General features: G+C 38.3%; 2 protein-coding genes across 2 annotated transcripts; both read right to left on the reverse strand.

Annotated features, from left to right (window-relative positions):
* Positions 1-1,033: 1,033 nt before the first annotated feature.
* Positions 1,034-6,766, reverse strand: LOC306894277 (cytoglobin-1-like). The gene is made up of 3 exons (XM_079456692.1): positions 6,552-6,766; positions 1,704-1,935; positions 1,034-1,327 (listed from the first exon to the last, which is right to left on the reverse strand). Exons 1-3 carry the CDS (start codon positions 6,668-6,670, stop codon positions 1,163-1,165), a joined length of 516 nt encoding a protein of 171 aa, XP_079312818.1. The 5' UTR covers positions 6,671-6,766; the 3' UTR covers positions 1,034-1,162.
* A 9,936-nt stretch (positions 6,767-16,702) lies between these two features.
* On the reverse strand, positions 16,703-24,093 carry LOC306894276 (cytoglobin-1-like). Its single transcript, XM_079456691.1, has 4 exons — positions 23,675-24,093; positions 21,685-21,880; positions 18,381-18,612; positions 16,703-18,026 (listed from the first exon to the last, which is right to left on the reverse strand). The coding sequence occupies exons 2-4, from the start codon at positions 21,801-21,803 to the stop codon at positions 17,862-17,864; spliced, it is 516 nt and encodes a 171-aa protein (XP_079312817.1). The 5' UTR covers positions 21,804-21,880; positions 23,675-24,093; the 3' UTR covers positions 16,703-17,861.
* Positions 24,094-24,296: the final 203 nt, after the last annotated feature.

The raw sequence follows: 24,296 nt of genomic DNA on the forward strand, positions 1-24,296 counted from the left end.
TTCGTCCGCCCTTGTTTATGGTCATGTGACCCGTATGCTCTTTGACCTATGATCTATTAACAACAAACTACACGTGAGCGTTGATAAAAACATAATTTAGTCACGGGAAATTAATTTATTGGCACTTACATTAAAAACTTACTTTTGGAGTTTGACCGTTGCTCAGCTCCCGTGGCATCATGGGATAGATAAGTGTCCATCCGATCCACACTCACAAATCTTGGCCGGAAGTAGTGGACCATCCTGGTAACTCTCGGCTATTGTTTTTTGCATACTGAGGTTTCTGACATATTATTCATGACTCATACTAATTTTCGCAAACTGTATAGTATGGAAGTAGGCGATTTCGGACACAGCCAACATCTTCTTCTTCATTTGGGTTTTATGGCGGTTGGCAAACTAACAATAGGCCCATTTCCGCCAGTGTGTCATGACAATGAAAAAAATATACTAATAAATAACTAAATAAAACCAATAAATCTAATCCTTATAGTCTTATTATGCTCATATAGCTTATTATTAAATGCTGGGACACCTGAGAGCTTTAGTTACTTGAATTTGACTTTGTTAGATTATTTTTCTATTGACTTAAATGAAAACTGTCGTGATTGTTTGCACTGTAAAGGTTTTGTTAGCAACAGAAGCGTTGGATATATCTGTTCTTATTGCTACTAAGAACCATTTTACTATGTTAATGTTCAGTGTAATAAATGGACAAGTATTGTTCGAACCATTCATATGTCAAACAGGTATGTGAACTAAAGTTTATAAAGTACAACTTTAGCTTTTTTAAGTATTTGACAACAGGTTGTGTTGTACACAGTCCGTTTCTGGTTCCCTAAATTATTTTTCTTCATCTTACTCTTTATCTCGCTTTATCTTTCTCCCGTTTAAACGTTAATGAAACCGTACAGCAGGTGAGACATACACGCCGTGATGACATCATGATGGGGTAATAACATTCCAGGTCCTAACAAACATTGGTTTGTGAAATATCCGTCTTTCGTATGACACATGACAAAATCTAACAGAATGACACAAGAAGAGAAGCTTTATTTAAATTCATTTTACAATCAATGTCTATTTTACCGTTTAAGAATCATTTCAGTGCATAAAAAAGAAGGGGACCACCCGTCTGCATTTTGGTATCAATTTCGTCCAGTTAAGTGGATTTTTTGTTGGATTCCCAGCCGACCTCAGTGTAGACTTTATTCAGCTTGAAGCACATGATGCTCATGAGTTTAGACCACACCCCCTGCACTGACGCTGCTTTGAAGACTTGTGGGAAAGTTTCAAACATCACTTCCAGAACGACCTTAGTCACAATCTGTAGATGAACAGAAGATTAGAATGAATTCAACGTCCAGGTACAAACATGCTTTGAATAAAAAAACTACACTGTAAAATAGCTATTTTACTTTTTATGGCAATTTTACCGTAATCATTTTTTTACTGTAAAATATGGTCAAAGATTATCCAATTACAGAAAAGCACTGCAATATTACGAGAAAAACACGAAGGACATGCACCTTTATGTTACACATCTTTTTATTTTACTGTATTTTTACAGTTTTTTTACAGGACGTTTTTACAGTGTAGCACTGTTTCTAAACACAACATTATTAACAACCATAGCTTATATGACTACATCAGTTGAACAGGTGGTATACACTGTCTCATTCAGTCTGCATGATTTCACTCACTTTAAAGTAACTGGGGTCCACCTTGAATTTGAGTGCATGTGATTCGCCCAACTCATGGAAAATGCTGTTGACTTTGTCTTTGTCACCAAGGTTCTTTACCAGCATGTTGATGGACGTCATGATGTTTAGCGCGTTTTTCTTGAGTTGAGCATTCTTACGCATCTCTTCTGGATCCTGGACGTCACGGATCTGATCGAAGTACTGCTTAGCCGATGGAGTGTTTGTGAAAAACCTGTTGACAAACACATTTACATCCACATTTATCCAACTTTAATCCAGTGCGATTCAAGAATTTGGGTAATTTAAGATCTTACCTTAAAGGACAGTTCACGTCAAATAAAAAAACACAGAAACACAAAGAGCTTCATTAAACACTTGTGTTATCACTGATGGATGCTGTCAAGTGCTTGTTGCTTACTGACAGATCAGATGGAAAAGCAACATGTTTGATAAGCAGATCGTTCTTATTATTCGTTCATCCCTCAGTTGAGATCTTTGTGTTCCACATCATACAGGTTTGGACATGAGAGTGAGATATTCAATTTTATCCGTCTGTTCTTTAATGACTCTCAGCTTCTTGTTATTTTTTTTGTTGCGTAGATAGAACTAGACTTTACTCAAGAGAGACAGAGAGAGAGATGAGACAGTTGCTCTGTTCAGCATCACTTCACCTCTCTCTGACTTCAGAACATCACGAGCCGTCAAACATGAAGTTCAGATGCTGTGAGTGAACCTGCGGCAGGAGGAGAACCTCACTCTTGTGTGTTCAGATGTGAAAGTGAAAGTGACCTATTTGTCAGTTATGGTGAACCATACCTGAAATATGACCTCTGCATTTAACCCATCCAGTGAACACACGTACACCCGGAGCAGTGGGCAGCTATCACTGCAGTAGGGAGCAGGTAGGGGTAAGGTGCCTTGCTCAAGGGCACCTCAGTCGTTTCCTGCCAACCAGGGGCGATTCTAGGGTCAGAGCTTTAGGGGTGCTGAGCACCCAATGAGCCCCACTGCCACCACCCACCCTCTTTTCACACAAAAACTAAAAATGTGTCTATTGAAAAATAACTTAATCATTTTAACATTGATTCAACTAACTCCAAAATCCAGATTTTTTTTGACACCTTTTTTGGAGACCTTTTTTTGCAGAACAGAACTCCTTGCATGGCAATCCCTTTAAAGTAAGAACGTTAGAACGGAGCCGTTTTAACTAACTAAACCTAAAATACTGATTGAGTGGTCGCTAACACATCCAAACAAGGTTTGAGACCTTTTCAGGACACCAGCTTAATTGTGAGAGTTCACACAGACAGCTCCCTGTAACAAACACAAAACCTTCTTCACACAGCTTTTCCTGACCCTTAACTCCATATGCCTCCTTTTGTATCAACAGTCATCAGATTGGTTAGATTATATTCAACTTTATTGTCATTGAACAAAGTAACAGGTACTTGGACAACAAAATGTTATTCATCTTCTGTAAATAATTTACAAATGACCATCTCTAACATATCTGGTCGCACGCCAGTCTGAACTTTCATAAACCAATATAAGTCATCAATAAATAAAATAAATTTAAAAAAGAAGGTAAAACAAAAAAGTCCAAAATATGCAGATAATTTACAGAGGTCTTGAAAATACTTAGAAAGTAAAGATATAAAAAAGAAATAGAGGGAAATCTTTAAAGAACTTCCCCTGAATCCCCATTTTTGCTCTACTTTGGGAGAGTTCATCTATGTCGCCGCACTTTGAGGCTGGCAAACCTGTCAATGACCATTTGGGGTTCAATTATTTCAAGCAACTCCTTCTCAATAGACATCACAGCTAGGTGCTGGAGTCTGCTTTGTCCTGTGGTCCTCCTGAGCCATGTATGGAGCCGACGCGAGGTACTAAAAGACCGCATAACAGCTTTCAGTGAAGGGAACACGAATCTGAACTGTACCAGCCTCACTCTTGCGCTTCAGAAAGAATCACTTCCTCTGACACTGGTCCAAACGCCAGGGCGATCACGTTTCCATGACGACCAGAAAAGACGCACGTGACGTCATGTTTACATGACTCCAGACTGTTAAAATGATAAACTTTAACAACAGAGACACATGTACACACTACACAGGTCCGCAGTTTAGTTGTATTTGTTTCACGCTCTAGCAGTTAATAAACAGAACTGAATGCGTCTTGCGGAAGAACATTGTAACCGGCGCTACTTCTTTCCGTTTATGACTATGGACGAATCACCCAGGTCCTGTGCTACTCCACAGCGGCGGCGACACGCTGGACTAAAATAGTACGAAAATAAACACTTATAGGTGTACCAAGGTGATTCAGGATACTGACTCCAGTACTCACCGATATGGTTTCACAATCGGAACAACTCTATGTAAAAGGAAAGAAGTGTGAGACAGCTTTGGAGCAACTTAGTTGAGTCACAACACTACATAACGGGTTCTCACTCCGCGTGTGTTTCGCGCTGGATGACGGTCGCGCTGAGCGGTGCAGGTACAGAGGAGAAGTAGAAGAAGAGAAGAGGTAGAGGACACCATTTGCTAAGCGGGGATGTTTTTTATCCTTAACACATACATTTTTAAACAAAAAACTACGGAGCATGTTTTGGACATAATTTAACCTTGTAAAAGACAATTTTTTTTTAGAATAACAACATTTCTTACTCCAAGTTTTAGGGGTGCTGAGCTTCTTTTTAGGGGTGCTGAAGCACCCCTAAAAAGGGGCTAGCTTCGCCCATGCTGCCGGCCCTGAGGATCCAAATGGCAACTTTCTGGTCACGAGTCCAACTCTCTAAACATTAGGTCACGACTGCCCCTGGCAGATGAAGGTGGGATACAGTCCATAATTAATTTGCAGTACTCTATATCCATTGCACTACTTTTCACTACTTATATAATCATGGCATATACCAGTCATCCTCAAAAGGCAGACCACGGTCTCGATCCGGACCTTTGCTTCGTTCCATCAGGACAGGGAGACAAAGACTAATAAACCATTTAAAACTTTAAACTATTTTGGTTGTTTAAATAGAGCCGTGCATCTTCACAACGGAGAATCACATCACACGTGCTCTCAGGAACATTTATGTAATTGATCTTTTGCCGCTATATCTCTATTGACCACCAAACACGCTTCTCTCCCGCCAAAGACGCACCGCATGAAGAGCAGCAAACACATGCTTATTTTAGCAACACTAGTGCAGACACGCTGAGCAGCTAAATGGACACACAACAGTAAACAAAATGCAGCGAATATTAAAGCATTTGTATCCATCAGTCTGTTTACTGTCTGTCTCCAACCTTTCAACCAGATTTGTGATATTTTATTAACTATAACGTTTTTATCTACATTTAGCATTAGCATTATTTATCAGCATGTAAAAATGTGTAACCCTGTGAAAACCCAGGCTAACATCTTATATTCTAATAGATTGTTATATCAAGCATCAAAGATTAATTTCAAGTATTGATTTCACTAAGATTTGGCATTATTGAGTCAATATTGAAGATATTGTTATATTTTCACAGAATTCTTAAGGATGATTTAATGTAGGGTTTTCATAAACAGATTCACATTTTGTAATGAACAACGTTTTATTGGGAAATTATTTAAAAATAGAAGTAGTTCTTGTATGAAAGTGAAAACGTAACAATGGCATAGAACGGATCATTTAGCAGTAACTCTGTTTTCTGTTAATGATTTTAATTGTTAAATAGCATTTTAATTGTTACATTATATTTGCTGTTTGCATGTTGTCACTAGTTTTGTAGTTTAAGATATGAATGTTCAGAGTTCTATTAAGGTCATTCCCCTAAAACCACAGAGCCTACACATACATATATCAAAATATGAAATAAATGGCCTGATAAAAGATCTTTAATACAGTATATCCAGCTGGGTTAAATTGATTAAATATTTATTTATTTTACTTAATTGTCAACCTCCGTTTGAAAGAAAATATAAAGACCGGACCTCTTGGAACTTTAATTGAATACCCCTGGTATTTACCCATCTGTAAATTTCCTGTAATGACAATAAAGTTGAATCTAATCTAATCTAATAAATGAAGTATTTTTATAAATATATAATTTATTTATAATAAAATTTCACAGAGGATGCCTACCTGACGAACCCATTGAAGCCTCGGACCTCCATATTCTTGACTGCTTCTCTGTCACGCTTCAAGTGTAGGAAACGTCTTATTGAGTTTATATATTGGGATTATATCAACTAGTCCTACTAAACCAAACCGTCTTTCAGACTTTCATTTCAGAATAAGCGCAAGTGTCTCTGCCTCCCGATGAGTTCAGAGGTCAAAGAGTGCAGGGACAAGAAATGTTCTTCTATTGCATCGTGAAACACTATTATTAACATGACTGCAGGGAAATAATCTATAATTATATAAAATACATGAAATTACAATATTCTAGATTTTATTCCTAATGAGCACCTGTAGTTGACAGTTTTATCAATTCTTATATAACTTTTTATATTTAATGTGTTTATTGTTTGTAAATGCGTATATGTGATGTTTCTGTGCTTTCTAAAGACGGACAGATACAGACAGACAGACAGAGAGAGAGAGAGAGAGAGAGAGAGAGAGAGAGGGAGAGAGAGAGAGCAACAGATAGACACAAACAGAAAGAAACAGACGGATGAAGACAAAAAGATTGAAAAGTTCTTTATTTATTTTAAAGTGAAACCGACAAGTGAGTAAAAAAGTTATTAAACAAGTAAATAAATAATAAAAAAAGAAAAACATTGAGAGAGAGAGAGAGAGAGAGAGAGACAGATGGATCAACAGGTAGACATCTGAAGGACAAACAGAAGATCTTAAGACTGTACCTGACGAGCACAGCCACCCCGGCCTCTTCTTTAACCTCGTACACGGGTCTCCACGTGTCCTGGATCACAGACACCTCTTTATCTGTGATGGTCCCTGTGTTCTCCACACCTGCGTCCATGATGATCAGAGTCTTGTGTGTCTCTTCTGTGTTCTCGCTCGCTCGCTCGCCCGCTCTTTAAACCCTCTCTCACACACCTAACACAGAGTCACGTGTGTTTTCTCTCTCTCTTCTGAATGGGAGAAGAGTCGCAGTTGAATGAAGAGGGTCTGCCCCTTTCTTAATTTTTTCTCTTGTGCTCTCCCTCGCTCTTACACGTGGTCTTCTGTAAACCATCAAACAGTTTGTTTTGTGAGAATTACACAGAAATCAGATTCAGAATATGTTTGTGATTTCGCCTCTAAAGCAAATAAGCTTACGTGTCGAAGTAAAATTCTGTCATAATTTTTACCTTCTTGTGTGTTTGTAAACCTGTATGTGAGTCTTTCTTTCGTGGATCGCAAGAGAAGATACTTTGATAAATTCTCATTGGTTTTGTGTTCATACACTCTTAACAATAGAGGTGCTTAAAAGTTCTTCACAGAGAAGCCATAAAATAACATTTTTGGGTTCCACAAAGAACCACCTCGTTCTTACCTTTTCATAATCTGAAGAACTCTTTTTGCCACAAAGAACCTTTTGTAAAACAAAAAGGTTCTTCAGATATTAAAGGTTCTTTATGGAACCATTTATGTCGTGATTCTGCCACATGTCAGGTTTCTCTTGGTCTAGTGGCAGGATCATGACAGAACCTCATGTTTAATGTGGAGAGAGGCGATTATTGTTGGTTTGGCCTTCTATACTCTCTCCGGTCTCGTCTCTGTTCCCATCCTCTCGTTTCCTCATTATTGCCTGTTAATTAGTTCATGTACTTCACCTGTTCCCCTCTTGATCTGGTCCCTTATTTAATGCCCTTGTGGTTTCAATTGTGATTGTGTGGTGAGTTCCTGTTTCAGTAAATTTAGTCCAGGCCAGTTATTTGTATTTAAATCTAGTCTGGTCTAGTCCCGTCTGGTCCAGTTCCGTTTAGTCCCGTCTATTCCAGTTCAGTCTAGTCCCGTCTATTCCAGGTCCGTCTATTCCAGTTCAGTCTAGTTCCGTCTATTCCAGTTCTGTCTATTCCAGTTCCGTCTATTCCAGTTCCGTCTAGTCCCGTCTGTTCCAGTTCCGTCTATTCCAGTTCCGTCTAGTCCCGTCTGTTCCAGTTCCGTCTAGTCCCGTCTGTTCCAGTTCCCTCTAGTCCCGTCTATTCCAGTTCCGTCTATTCCAGTTCCGTCTAGTCCCGTCTGTTCCAGTTCCGTCTAGTCCCGTCTGTTCCAGTTCCCTCTAGTCCCGTCTGTTCCAGTTCCGTCTAGTTCCGTCTGTTCCAGTTCCGTCTAGTCCCGTCTGTTCCAGTTCCGTCTAGTTCCGTCTATTCCAGTTCCGTCTAGTCCCGTCTATTCCAGTTCCGTCTATTCCAGTTCCGTCTAGTCCCGTCTGTTCCAGTTCCATCTAGTCCCGTCTGTTCCAGTTCCGTCTATTCCAGTTCCGTCTAGTCCCGTCTATTCCAGTTCCGTCTAGTACCGTTTTTTCCAGTTCCGTCGAGTCCCATCTCTTCCAGTTCCATCTAGTCCCATCCCGTCTATTTCAGTTCTGTCTAGTCCCATCTAGTCCAGTCCAGTCAATCCTTGTTCCTGTTTCTATGTTATGTTACCCCCTTGTGGGTTTTTGTTTTGTCATTTATTATTAAAAGTCTGTTAAGCCCTTACCCGCTCTCACCCCGTGATCATAACACATTTAGAGAAAAAGGTTCTTCTATGGGATCGTGAAGCACCTTTATTGTACAATGGAAAACAAAGGAGTTCAGTGTTTTTCGATCATCAGCATTCTTCAAAATATCTTTGGTGTTCTGCAGAAGAAAGAAACTCATACAGGTTTGAAATAATGTGAGGATGAATACATTTATAAATACAGTATAAGTCTTTAAATCTGAGCTTCTCCTTCAACATCTCAGCCGGATTTGCATTCATAGTCTGATATGAAACGATGTGTGTTGTGAAAAGCAAAGAAATGGATTTCTGTAGAAAGCTGTGCGTTATTCTCTTACTGTCTATCAACAAGTGACTTGTTTGTTTTTATGGCTAAAGTGTTTTTAAACAAGATGAATTGAGCCATTAAAGATCAGGACGTCTTAACTTTGAGCAGACACACACGAGCACTTTACTGCTAAAATCCACACACACACACACACACACACACACACACACACACACACACACACACACACACACACACTCACTCTCCGTTTCTCTCTAGTTTAATGTGGAGAGAAACTACCTACTGAAAACAGTAATTCTTAGAACATTTTTAGAACAAATAAATTCCAGCTGTGATGGCTCTCAAATGACAGATAACTGTCGAATATAACGGCAAGATTCTTTGCTAACGATGAGGGTTTTATGGAACATTCGTCAATAGTTAAGCAGTATTCTAGGTTGTTACATATGGCTGATTTCGGTCCAATAAGTAAAACTTCTGTTTTGTCTGAGTTCAGAAATAAAAAGTTGTTACTCATCCAGTTTTTATATCGACTGTGCATACCATTATTCCATTGAACTGCTGTGTTTCGTGAGGCCAAAACTTACTCCAGCTGGAATAACACAGTCTGCATAAATAAACAAGTTACAAGTACAGTATATAATTCAATTTACAGAAGGAGAAATGACATTTAGTGTGAAAGATGTGAATGATTATCATCTACAAAACTTTAGGTTCTTTTGTGGATCCGATCGGTTAGGCTTGATGTTGACATATACAACGTCTGTTTTATAAACATCTTCCAGCAGATGGAGACAACACGTCGCTTTTGAATGAGTTTCCTTCTGTCCGTTGGGTTCAGTGACTTTATCTCTTATCTCTCGTAGTGCAGCTCAATAGGGCTTATTACTTTTAAAAACATTGTGGCAAAAACAGCGAATAGAGCTTAAAACACAAGATCAAGAAATAAATGTGATGATCATGAGAATTGTATCGTGTTTTCATTACATTATCAAAAGAATGTAATGTCATTTTTAGACACATCATTCACTCCATTACAAATAAAGCGATAGAGTAAAGAAGAGGTGTTTCTTTGAAAGAAAAGTACAAAGAGACCCATAGATGAGACAACTGAACAGTCTTGAGTGCAGTCTTGAGTTTATTTTATCAGCTTCATTTTTAAGATGCTCTTTGAATGCTCAATGTAGTATTTACCATTTTCCCAAAAACAACTGGATGATTGACACTTTGTGATAATAATGTTTGTTCCAAAGGACTTAAATGCAAGAAACTAGTTAATATTAGATATTAAAAATATGAATTGTGACAAGACCGGCTGTCAGTCTGTGTGTTACTGATTTTTCTACGTTTACAGCGCAGATTATATAGTTAGGTCTAGTAGGTGACGGCAACGGTTGTTATGAGTGAGTCTGTCAGTTAGCAGAATATTCAACCATTTCAGTCCAAAAAAGTCATCTTTATTCACTAACTAACATTGACATGTCAACCATTTTCAAGAGTGAATCCCGCTCTTATATGCTGATGTTATTCCCGAAACTTTGCAGCGTGTATGTGGCTGTTGTTTATAGCTGCATGAAAAACCAGTTTTTTTTTCTGATGGATTATATATAGCGCAGAAACCGCACAACCAGCACTCCCTTCATAATGACTTAAAAAGCTGTCACTCATCTCGGAGGTCTCTAGCACCCCAGAACCAGGCCTGATAATAGTTAACGCAAGGAATACAAAAGCCTCGACACGGAGTTCATAAATATAGTTGAAAGCTTAAATCCTGAAGTAAATGAGTCGGATACACAAAAGTTAATGTTCACATCATGTCCATCGTGGATTCATTGCACAGGTACATCTGTAAGATGTCTGCTAAAGATCTGAAGATCTGGAAAACATCTGCTGTGTTAAAACACCTGCTGAACATCTTAGAAAGAGCCGTTGTACATCCATTCTAAATCACACACGTCTTACAGACATCTTCTGGAGGTCTATATGACAGCAGACGTCTCAGAGATGTAGGGGAGATGAGCAAACAGCGTCTGCCAGATGTCTTGCAGATGAAAATGCAAATATCAAATAGATGTCTGCCAGATGTACGTGTGCTATCAGGGAAGGAGGAAACGCGTATTGCTTTAAATCCTTACGTAGTTGTAACCATAACGTCCAGTAATGATTTGTGTGTGGAAAGTCTGCTGGTTTAACGTTTCATTCGTATTTTAGGATCATTTGTCAGGAGAAGTGAAAGTGTGAGTTCAGTGAAAGTCCTTATGTGTCTTCTGTAATGTTTTTGTCAAAACCAGAATTATTTTAAATACTTTGTAGAGTTTGATAGTAGTTGAGTACATACACCAGGGACATGCAATCTTTTCTCCTCATGTTTACCCCTTAAAACCCATTGAAGTTAATGATATGCTCGGTATCAAGACAAGTGGCCATGGGAAGCCAAATGATCTTTTCTGCTATATAAACTAACAAATTATTCAAATGTAAAAGTTGGAAGAGGATATTGAACGGTATTGTTCTCAATTGACTGCATGATATATTTTCAATAAACACATGTCCTAAAAAGCTTGGCACAGTTTTGTGAAATTCTGATTTACTTCATCTGGATTTTAATTCTAGTGACTGACTTTGTAAAAAGTTCTCTTTGTAAAAGAGAAATTGTCTGAATGTCATCTTGATAATCTAATAGACACCTTCAAAAGTAAGTACATTTTTATTAAGACAATGTTAAAGTGAGAGTACGCCTAAACATTTAAATTATTTCATCCTTTGTTCACCATTTTGTCCTTTCAATCCTGTTTGACTTTCTGTAGAACACAAAAGAAGAAACCCCCATCTATTCACAAGAGAGGAGGAAAGGTCTTCAGAGGTCATTTATTGACATGCAACCTGTAAGTTATTGCTTTAGTGTTTCTACTTTAATGATGATGGATGTTTTGAAGTGTTTGGCACCATAGCCTACTGTATGTTTTAAAGCCAAGTTCAACATGCAGGAACTAGACAGTGATTCCTGTTAATCATAAAAGCCTCGTCTCCCAGAAAATGTAAGATGTCAAGAGTCAAGGCAGGTCAGGAAATCAATAAAAATAAAGACATCTGGAGATATACTTTCTAGTTAGCACGTTACTTCAAGTTCACATGCATTTTATTTAGTTAAGTAAAACTTGTAATATTACTTTGAATTACAAATGATGTACTACAATAATAATAATAATGCATTTTATTTATAGGCGCCTTTCTCAACACTCAAGGTCACCTTACAAAATCAACGATAAAACACTCAATCCATTAAACATTGAATCAGAGAAAACAGGCAATATAATAACATAATAATACTATTAAAAAGAACTGGTTGAAGAGTAGGGTCCTTACAGTCAAAACTAATTAAAAATTAAAGAGAGTATGCCTGTATGAAATGATGAGTTTTTAATTGAGTTTTGAAAATGGTTATGGATGCGTGGTGTTGAATGTAATGAGACAGAGAGTTAGAGATGTGGGGCTGAAGGACTGAAAGCTCTAAACCCCATGGTAACCAGACGAGCATGTGGGAGGATGAGCTGAATGGAGGAAGTGGAACTGAGAGAACGGGTTGGTATCTTGATATGGAGGAGCTCAGTGAGATACTTAGGGGCAAGAATGTTGATGGCTATAAATGTAAGGAGGAGAATCTTATATATTATGCGGTATCCGAGGGGAAGCCAGTGAAGTTGCTGCAGAACAGGTGTTATGTGACTGATGGAGGGGGTTCTGGTAATAATATGGGCAGCAGAGTTTTGGACTAGTTGTAGTTTATGGACGGATTTGTCAGGTAGACCATAGAGGAGAGAGTTGCAAAAATCTAGGCGGGAGGTGACCAGAATTTCAGCACTGTTGGGGGAGATAGATGGGCGTAAGCGATAGATGTTACGTAAATGGGAATATGCTGATCGAGTGATGTTATCAATGTGGGACTGAAATGACGGAGTGCTATCTAGGATGACACCCAGACTCTTATCCTGAGGGGAGGAGAACACAGATACATTTTCAATGAAGATGGAGAAATCATTTATTTTAGAGAGGGTGGATTTGGTGCCAATAGGGAGGAGTTCAGTTTTGTCACTGTTGAGCTTGAGAAAGTTTAGAGAGAACCACGATCTGATTTCCTGGAGGCAATTAGATAGAGAGGTGGGTGGGAGGGAGGGGTGTAGTGGGTTTGGTGGATAGGTAGAGAAGGTTGTCATTTGCATAGCAATGGAAGTGGATATTATGTTAACGAAAAATGTGGCCAAGAGGGAAAAGGTAGATAATGAACAAAAGGGATCCAAGTACAGAGCCTTGGGGAACACCAGGGGAAAGGGGGGCAAAGTGGGATCGTAAGGTTTTAAGTTTCACAAACTGAGTACGGCCAGAGAGATATGATTTAAACCAGTGCATGGGTGTATCAGATAATCCAAGAGAAGCTAGTCGGTTGATGAGGATGGTGTGGGAAATGGGGTCAAAAACCCAACTCAGGTCCAGGAGGATGAGGATTGTTAATAATCCAGAATCCGCAGCCGTGAGGTGGTCATTGGTTTCTTAAGATGAGCTCTTTCTGTGCTATGAAGGGGACGAAAACCTGATTGGAACTGTTCATAGAGACTGTTGTGGGTGAGGTGGTCATGAATCTGAGAAGCAACTGTTTTTTCAAGAATTTTAGAAAGGAAGGGGAGGTTGGAAATTGGACAGAAATTGTTCAAGTTGCTGGGGGCGTCTCCAGGTCGTCTTAAGAATGGGGGTTATTATTACTGATTTGAGGGGTGACGGAACGATACCAGTGATAAGCCAGGAATGGATAATTGCAGTTATAAGAGGGGTCAGGGAGTGAATGTATGTTTTAACCAATGTAGTCGGGAGAGGATCAAGTTGGCAGCTTGATGGTTTAGATTTGCGAACAAAATTGGTTATTTTAGCAGCAGAGGGGAGAGTAAATTCAGATAAAAGATGATCATGAAGATATTTGAAAATCAGAGGATAGTTTGAAGGTTGGGATCTGAGGGGGTACCTGTTGATGTATACGATCAATTTTATTAGTAAAAAATTTCATTATAGAATTACAGGAGGCAGTGGAGTAAAAATGAGGTGATAGAGAAACAGGTAGACGAAGTGTTTTATGCACCAGTGAAAAAAGTGCTTGAGAGTTACCAGAGCCTGAACCAGGGTATCGAGGAGATGGTGTAGGCCACAATCGTAATGACTGAGCAGTTCATCAGGGGAGGATGTGAAGTCGATATTGGGAAGATTGGCAATACCAGAATCTAGGGCTGCTGGGTCAATGGACCTGATGTTACCGAAAGAGATTTTACGTAACCATTTCGTTCTGAACAGTGTCGCCTTAAATGAAATAAGTTTATGATCAGAAATGGAAAGGTCAGATTCAATACAATTAAAAGGAGTGACATCAAAGCAGTACACAATCCAATACAGTATATGGCCTTTTGATTGGGTGGGAAAATGAATAAACTGCTGCAATTCAAAACTATCAAGGCATGATATAAAGTCTTTTGTGAGGTAGTTATTGTCATTATCAATATGGATGTTAAAATCACCAAAGAGGATAACATTAGGGGAAAGAGATGATATAAATGTAAGAAAAGCTAAAAGTATAGAAATAGAAACTATTATCGCAAGACCTCCCCCTCGACCTGTAGTGCGGGGTTCACTGCTGTAAACAAACCCGGGGGGAGTCGCTTCATTTAACTGGGAAAAGTAATTTTACCAAGTCTCTATCGAACTAAAGAAGTCATATTTGCGGTCATTGATGAAATCCTGGAGAAAAGTGAATTTGCCCAAAAGTGAATGGATGTAGTATAATCCAAAATGGAGATCATTAAGGTTGTTCTTGTGGGATTAGCAGACCTGGGTATACTGGTTAGCACACTCTGGTCCACCTTCCTGCTGGATGATCTCGGTAGACGGCGAGATGAGGACCAGAAGGAGTTGATTGAGGTGGAAGCATCGATGTTGAAACTCCGTCGGGACCCACGATGAAGATATCTCCGAAAGGGTAAGTGAGCGTTTTCCGAGCCAGAGAGCAACGTCGAGGCAGTCGGCTTGAAGCAGAGTTTGAGAAGCTCAGCAGTCGAGTATTGACGCAGAGCCGACGAGTAATTTGTAAGGAGAAGCGCAGCCATCCACACGAGTATCGCTGACTTGCTGATCCTCATTTTGGCTCACACAGGAAAGTCAGGTAGAGAAGCAAAGGAGCCAGATGTAGCTGGTATGAACGCAGTAATCAGTGACAGTATATCAGCAGGGCAATAAACAATAATAAATTCAATAAAAGCCGAAGTTAAAAAGCCCCAGATTAAACAAACAATCGAAGAGCATCCGATTCCACTTCACAAGCATTCCCTCAATTGATCCAGCTATTGTGACCGGTGTGTGACCCACAAAACTGGTTAGCTTGCAGCACTGCACTTTGAAGAGTAAAAGATGACGGTGTCACTGTAGTAAAGACAGCGGTGCCACATAGCAGCTCCAAATGTCGGCCGAAAAACTAATTGAATTTCAGAATTATTTTCAATTGTCCATCGATTTGGCTTGTTTTTATTATTCAATTATCTTGTTACCACTTTACTTTTCATATGTCTATTTCAGAAAAGTGCAGAGTTCAATAGAGTAGTCCCTACAGGTTTGCTGCAGTCATTCCTTCGATGGACTAGATGCCAGGAGGTATGAATACAATTGTATTGATCTATGTGTATGAAACTAAGCATTCTACTTTAAGATTTGCATTTACTCACTCTTGCTTAGGATTGTATGTAGGACACAAATCAGAACAGATTCTTCTTCTCAGAGGACACTTCTGATATAATCAAGATGTGTGATGTAAGAAAATAACTTAACTTAGAATAACTTTTTTTTTTTTACATTATGATAATACAAATGAACTGTAGGGCTGCATGATACTCATGTAAATATAAGTGAAATCATATTGCATCATATGTAGGCTGCAGTTAAATGTAGGCCCTGCATGTTTCAGAGCAAAGCATCTGTGTTTTTAGATACATTAGTTAATTTATAAGCTTTGCTCCTAGAAGTTTCAACTTTTGAACATGCCATTTTAAAATCCATATCTGTATAGCTTGTTGTTTTTAGAATTAAATCTGTTTGTTTTAGGTTCATGCTGAAATGTTGGATGTCATCATGAAGGGAATGCGTGTCGGTCCTTTGGAATGGATATGATGGTGTCCTTATTGATGCTTTTCCTCTTTAAGTTTTCAATGTGAGCGTGGAGACTATTATCGCAAGACCTCCCCCTCGACCTGTAGTGCGGGTCCACCACGGAGGAGACGATTGTTCTTCATAACCTCAGGGTTATTGTGAATCTACCTTGTTTTGTCTTGCTGTTTATGGTTATGCGTGAGAAATTTCATACACACCTCGGATGGCTTGAGGGTGAACCAGTCATAACAGAGATTTCATATTTAAGTAAACTTCTTTTAACTTTCCTTGGATATGGAGTGCTGACTTGTATAGACGTGTTCTGAAAAGGTCATCAGATATCGCAAACTGTTACAGTACGTACTGAATTTGAATACGTATCTATCGGCTGTTAAAACAATACGTTGTATATAGAGTGGGTGTAGTATGAATATATTTCGGACATACCGCGTCTACCATTGTTTATGGTCATTTGACCCGTATGCTCTTTGACCTATTACGTATAACAACAACCTACACGTGAGTGTTGATAAAAACATAATTTAGTCACGAGAAATTCATTTGTTGGCACTTACATTAAAAACAGACGTCCGCTTTAACGTTTTCCGCTGTATTTATTTGATTTACTTTTGGAGTTTGACCGTTGCTCAGCTCCCGTGGCATCATGGGATAGATAAGTGTGCATCCGATCCACACTCACAAATCTAATCACAAAAAACAATAGGCCCATTTCCACCAGTGTGTCGTGACAATGAGAAAAATATACTAATGAATAACTAAATAAAACCAATAAATCTAATCCTTATAGTCTTATTATGCTCATATAGCTTATTATTAAATGCTGGGACACCTGAGAGCTTTAGTTACTTGAATTTGACTTTGTTAGATTCTTTTTTTATTGACTTAAATGAAAACTGTCGTGATTGTTAGCACTGTAAAGGTTTTGTTAGCAACAGAAGCATTGGATATATCTGTTCTTATTGCTACTAAGAACCATTTTACTATGTTAATGTTCAGTGTAATAAATGGACAAGTATTGTTCGAACCATTCATATGTCAAACAGGTATGTGAACTAAAGTTTATAAAGTACAACTTTAGCTTTTTTAAGTATTTGACAACAGGTTGTGTTGTACACAGTCCGTTTCTGGTTCCCTAAATGTTTTCTTCATCTTACTCTTTATCTCGCTTTATCTTTCTCCCGTTTAAACGTTGAAGAACTCCATGTAATATTTTTAAATTGATGTTTTAGAATATGTTTGTATGTTGTAATGCATGTTAAAAGCCAATGTAAAAATATGCATTACATTATGCTTGTTAAAGGAAATTGTATATTTTTGGACTAAAGTTGTAAGTTGTGAATAACATTAGTCGACATGATAATGTAACATAGCAAGTAGTCTGATTTGACTCCGATCCTCCAACACAACGTATTATCATGTTATCGCGAGGCTCTATTATCAGTTTAGAGCTTGAATATTTCTTCAGGTTAACATACAAACACGCGTAAAACCCCTGAAAAATATTATTAATATTAATATCAGGCTCCTAATAACATTCAACAGTTTATCACAGAGAATTGTATAGATTGTGTTTCATTGATTTGACCTTATGTGAAAATGTTATAACTTAAGACCGTTTGACATGAGACATGATCAGACTTTTGTGTGTTTTTAACAGGTGTATGAAGTCACTTCTCATGAATTGCACATAGACATGTTAACTGCACGATTATGTTCTTAACTTAACCGTTTTAAGTAAATTAAATGTGTTTTTTTAGGTTTCATGTGTATTGTTTGATGAAACCGTACAGCAGGTGAGACATGCACGACGTGATGACATCATGATGGGGTAATAACATTCCAGGTCCTAACAAACATTGGTTTGTGAAATATCCGTCTTTCGTATGACACATGACAAAATCTAACAGAATGACACAAGAAGAGAAGCTTTATTTAAATTCATTTTACAATCAATGTCTATTTTACCGTTTAAGAATCATTTCAGTGCATAAAAAAGAAGGGGACCACCCGTCTGCATTTTGGTATTAATTTCATCCAGTTAAGCAGATTTTTTGTTGGATTTCCAGCCAACTTCAGTGTAGACTTTATTCAGCTTGAAGCACATGATGCTCATGAATTTAGTCCACACCCCCTTCACTGACGCTGCTTTGAAGACTTGTGGGAAAGTTTCAAACATCACATCCAGAATGACCTTAGTCATACTCTGTAGATGAACAGAAGATTAGAATGAATTCAACGTCCAGGTACAAACATGCTTTGAATAAAAAACTACACTGTAAAATAGCTATTTTACTTTTTATGGCAATTTTACCGTAATTATTTTTTCATGTATTTTTGAAATACGGTCAAAGATTATCCAATTACAGAAAAGCACTGCAATATTACGACAAAAACACGAAGGACATTCACTTTTATGTTACACATCTTTTTATTTTACTGTAATTTTAGTAGCGTACAGTTTCTACACACAACATTATTAACAACCATAGCTTATATGACTACATCAGTTGAACATGTGGTATACACTGTCTCATTCAGTCTGCATGATTTCACTCACTTTAAAGTAACTGGGGTCCACCTTGAATTTGAGTGCATGTGATTCACCCAACTCATGGAAAATGCTGTTGACTTTGTCTTTGTCACCAAGGTTCTCTACCAGCATGTTGATGGACGTCATGGTGTTTATCGCGTTTTTCGTGAGTTGAGCATTCTTACGCATCTCTTCTGGATCCTGGACGTCACGGATCTGATCGAAGTACTGCTTAGCCAATGGAGTGTTTGTGAAAAACCTGTTGACAAACACATTTACATCCAGAGACAGAGAGAGATATAATAAGTAGGAGGCAGATATAATAAGTAAAGTGAAATACTGGTGTTTTTATAATTATATATCGTCTATGAAAGGCGTAGGGTCAAATAACGTTGGACCAATTACTACCCTCGGTTCAAAGGACAATGATAAGTCATGTGTACATTTTCAGCCAGCGTGTTTTGCATCCCACTGCGCAATCATCAGAGCGCTCATGTGTGATGTGCTGGCTTTGGATGGTGATTCGCGAGAGGGAGGTATTGTATGATTGCACTGCTAACAGACAAACGTTAGCATTTTCCAAACGATCTACTCTGCCTTTAAATTAAATGCCAAATGTTATGTTTTTGCTTTATTTCTTTGTCTGTTTTACCCAATCACTACGAGTTTAAAGTGTTTTGCCTGCAGATCTACTCTCGTCTGCATTCCTTGGTAACATTCCGTTACAATATCACTGTCATCAGACTGAACTCGTGTTTCTCTGATTCTTAAGACTACTAGAGAGAGAGAGAGGTACATCAAGTCCTGTCATGATAAAAGAATGATCAATGAAAGAGGAATACACCCCCTGGAGGGGTGCACAGGTACTTCAGGTTGTGCGTGACGTTCCCCTGAAACCCCAACCTTTGGAACCAAAAAAGGAGCTCATTGTAGACTCCAGGAAAGAGTCAAGAGACACACATGACCCCATCCACATCAATGGGATGGCTGTTGAGCATGTCTCCAGCTTCAAGATCTTGGGGATCCACATCTCAGCGGACCTGTCCTGGACAACCAACACCTCCAGCCTGGTCAAGAGGCTCACCAGCGCATTTTCTTCCTGAGGACACTAAAAAGAACAATAGAGCAATAGAGGGCATCATGACCAACTGTGGGAAAGGGTTTGGAAAGGGAGCTGCTCTCTTGCACTGCAGCCGCTGGTGAAAACTGCCCAGCGCATCACAGGGATTTAACTTCTAGCCATTGAGGAGATCCAGAGGAAACGCTGTCTGCGTAGAGCTCGCAGCATTCTTAAGGACTCCTCTCATCCCGCCCAAACACTGTTTTTTCTTCTGCCCCCGGCAGGCGTTTTAAGTGCCTCCAGACCAGGACCAGCAGACTGAAGAACTTATTTTTTCCCAGAGTTGTCTCCTTTTTGAACTCGCTGATCCCACTGCCCTAATATACAGCTTCACTCTCCTCTCCCCCCTCACTGCACACCTGGCTAAATCTTGCTATTTGCACTACTGTACTGTTCAGTGCTCTACTGGATTGTCTATACATAACATACACTCACCTAAAGGATTATTAGGAATACCATACTAATACTGTGTTTGACCCCCTTTCACCTTCAGAACTGCCTTAATTCTATGTGGCATTGATTCAACAAGGTGCTGAAAACATTCTTTAGAAATGTTGGCCCATATTGATAGGATAGCATCTTGCAGTTGATGGAGATTCGTGGGATGCACATCCAGGGCACGAAGCTCCTGTTCCACCACATCCCAAAGATGCTCTATTGGGTTGAAATCTGGTGACTGTGGGGGCCTTTTAGTACAGTGAACTCATTGTCACGTTCAAGAAACCAATTTGAAATGATTCGAGCTTTGTGACATGGTGCATTATCCTGCTGGAAGTAGCCATCAGAGGATGGGTACATGGTGGTCATAAAGGGATGGACATGGTCAGAAACAATGCTCAGGTAGGCCGTGGCATTTAAACGATGCCCAATTTGCACTAAGGTGCCAAGAAAATATCCCCCACACCATTACACCACCACCACCAGCCTGCACAGTGGTAAACAAGGCATGATGGATCCATGTTCTCATTCTGTTTACGCCAAATTCTGACTCTACCATCTGAATGTCTCAACAGAAATCGAGACTCATCAGACCAGGCACGCTGCTTCTCTCCCGCCACACAAGCAGGTTTACATTTTGTAATGAACAACGTTTTAATTGAGAAATTATTTAAAGATAGAAGTAGTTGTGAAAGTGAAAAGGTAACAATGGCATAGAACGGATATGTAGTTTAAGATATGAATGTTCAGAGTTCTATTAAGGTCATTCCCCTAAAATCACAGAGCCTACACATACATATATCAAAATATGAAATAAATGGCCTGATAAAAGATCTTTAATACAGTATATCCAGCTGGGTTAAATTGATTAAATATTTATTTATTTTACTTAATTATCAACCTCCGTTTGAAAGACAATATAAAGACCGGACCTCTTGGAACTTTAATTGAATACCCCTGGTATTTACCCATCTGTAAATTTCCTGTAATAACAATAAAGTTGAATCTAATCACATCTAATAAATGAAGTATTTTTATAAATATATAATTTATTTATAATAAAATTTCACAGAGGATGCCTACCTGACGAACCCATTGAAGCCTCGGACCTCCATATTCTTGACTGCTTCTCTGTCACGCTTCAAGTGTAGGAAACGTCTTATTGAGTTTTTAAACTGTTTTGAAATATTGGGATTATATCAACTAGTCATACAAAACCAAACCGTCTTTCAGACTTTCATTTCAGAATAAGCGCAAGTGTCTCTCCCTCCCGATGAGTTCAGAGGTCAAAGAGTGCAGAGACAAGAAATGTTCTTCTATGGCATCGTGAAACACTATTATTAACATGACTGCAGGGAAATAATCTATAATTATATAAAATACATGAAATTACAAGATTCTAGATTTTATTCCTAATGAGCACCTGTAGTTGACAGTTTTATCAATTCTTATATAACTTTTGCTATTTAGTGTGTTTATTGTTTGTAAATGCGTATATGCTTTCTAAAGACAGACAGATACAGACAGACAGTAAGAGGGAGAGCAACATATAGACACAAACAGAAAGAAACAGACGGATGAAGACAAAGAGATTGAAAAGTTCTTTATTTATTTTAAAGTGAAATCGACAAGTGAGTAAAAAAGTTATTAAACAAGTAAATAAATAATAAAAAAAGAAAAACATTGAGAGAGAGAGACAGAGAGAGAGTGAGAGAGACAGATGGATCAACAGGTCGACATCTGAAGGACAAACAGAAGATCTTAAGACTGTACCTGACGAGCACAGCCACCCCGGCCTCTTCTTTAACCTCGTACACGGGTCTCCACGTGTCCTGGATCACAGACACCTCTTTATCTGTGATGGTCTCTGTGTGGTCCACACCTGCGTCCATGATGATCAGAGTCTTGTGTGTCTCTTCTGTGTTCTCGCTCGCTCGCTCGCCCGCTCTTTAAACCCTCTCTCACACACCTAACACAGAGTCACGTGTGTTCTCTCTCTCTCTCTCTCTAATGAAGATGGTTCAACCCTTTTCTCTCTTTTAATTTTCAATTACAAGGTACTTTATTAGTATGATTGTGTGTTCTTACAATATTGCCAAAGCATTGACAATACAAAACAAAACACATACAATAAGTAGAGTACAATTAAATTAAGGTGCAGAGTAAGGGATAAATATAGAATGAAATATAAAATAATGTTTATGTCAATAAACAAATGAAATATGGAAAATAAAATATCTATATCAAATGTTGATTCCAGGCAGAAACATGAGAATGGATTAAAGTAAATTGATTGTAACACATGAAGGCAGGAGTTTGTGAAGCTGATAGATTAATGTGATGTGTGTATGTGAGTTTATTTGTCGCATAGTTTATTTGTGTATTTATGTGAGATATCACGATTGTTTCTTAGAGATAAGAATAACACAGAGATCAGATTGAGATTTTGTTTCTGATTTCGCCTCTGTAAAAATAATACCGTGAAATTTACAGCAACTTGCTGGCAGGAATTGGCAAGTAAGTTGCTGTAGCACAGTATGACTGTAGTTTTAATCACAGTAAGTATTAAATACTGTAATTCTTTATTTTTAAGTGCAATTTGAGTATTAGAATGCTGTGTTATTTATCACAGCAAATATTACACTTGTGTAACATATATTATTGCATTATTTTTGTGTAATGTGAAATAAAGACTTGTGGGTTTTACCACGAAAAATGCCTCATGCAATTTTCTCATTTTCTCATGCAACAATGCATAAAACCATACAATTAGGTGGTAAACATGTAAATATTATTTATGTTGTAAATATCTTTTGTATTTTGTAAAATTAAAATTGGAAATGTATAAAGCACATTTTAAAAGGCTATAATATGCATTCCATGTTTATAATAAAAATAACTATATTGTAATACTATACAATATATCATTGAAAAACATTATTTGTAACTGACTTCCAGTAAAAGACAAAAGACATAGACTCATTATATTCAGTCATATTCATTCTGCAGAAGCAGCATCTGGTTTATGACACAGACTACCTGTATTTCATGCTGCTCAAATGTGCCGAAACCGTATTTACACCTTAACTCAATAATGTTATGAGATTAATGTCATTTTAAATGCACGTGTATACATTATGAAAAGATAAAAAAGACAAAAACATAGCAAACATGAAGGCTGATGCTGTCTTTACACTGAGTTAGATGAGCATATCACATGTCAAAATGATAAGAAACAAGCACTCATTACAGTGGACTGAAATATTAAAACATTATCTTAATATTACTGTTGATATTTTATTTAATATCATGATAATTGTCAAATAATAGAAAGTGTTAAAATGTGTCATTCTTACAGTTCATTCTTATTGACTATAAAGACTAATAGTGGGTAATATTGCTGTTTTTGCATTAATTCATCTTCACGTTTTTTCTATTAGTGGCATAAAAACCTGATACTGTTACTGACTCTTACTGTTGTTTTTATAAGCAAGCGGTGACTCATCTAAACTTCTGCTTGGCCATCAGAAGGCTGTAAGGCTCACGGCTGTAAATAACATCTGATCACTGTGCATATTTCTTTTACAAGACGCTTTATTCACAATTCATTTTAATCGTAACAGTTGTTACACTTTTAGTTTTATTATTCCGGGGCATCTTTTGACATTTTATGTTGAATTTTGAGAAATGTTTTTGCCCAAAGCAGACATTGGTTGCCGAATCTTATAAAGAACATGAAATGTCCAACCTTTAAAACTCTTACCTGTTATTGCGTTTTCTTTCAGCTCAGCACTCTTCAGTGTACAGCAAGGATTTGATCATTTTACAGTATTAATGCGTTAAAGCTACAGGTAGTTGAAACAGTGTATGTGTGTCTCATCTAACATGAGAGAAGAGATCTCAAAACAATTCTGTCATCATTTTTACGTTCTTGGGTGTTTGTAAACCTGTATGTGAGTCTTTCTTTCGTGGATCGCAAGAGAAGATACTTTGATAAAGTCTTACTTTGAAGGAAAAGTTCTTCACAGCGAAGCCATAAAATAACATTTTTGGGTTCCAAAAATGTGTGTGTGTGTGTGTATGCATGTGTGCGAGTGTGTGTGTGCATGTGTATGCGTGCGAGTCTATGCGTGCATGCGTGTGAGTGTGTGTTCGCGCGTGTATGCGTGTGTATGTATGTGTGCGTGCATGCGTGTGTATGTATGTGTGTGTATGCATGCATGCGTGCGAGTGTGTGTGCGTGTGTATGTATGCGTGTGTATGCGTGCGAGTGTATGCGTGCATGCGTGTGAGTGTGTGTGAGTGCGTGTATGCGTGTGTATGTGTGCGTGTGTGCATGCGTGTGAGTGTGTGTGAGTGCGGTTAATGCGTGTGTATGCGTGTGT

This window comes from Barbatula barbatula (assembly GCF_947034865.1).
Source record: "Barbatula barbatula genome assembly, chromosome: 5".
NCBI classification, from domain to species: Eukaryota; Metazoa; Chordata; class Actinopteri; order Cypriniformes; family Nemacheilidae; genus Barbatula; species Barbatula barbatula.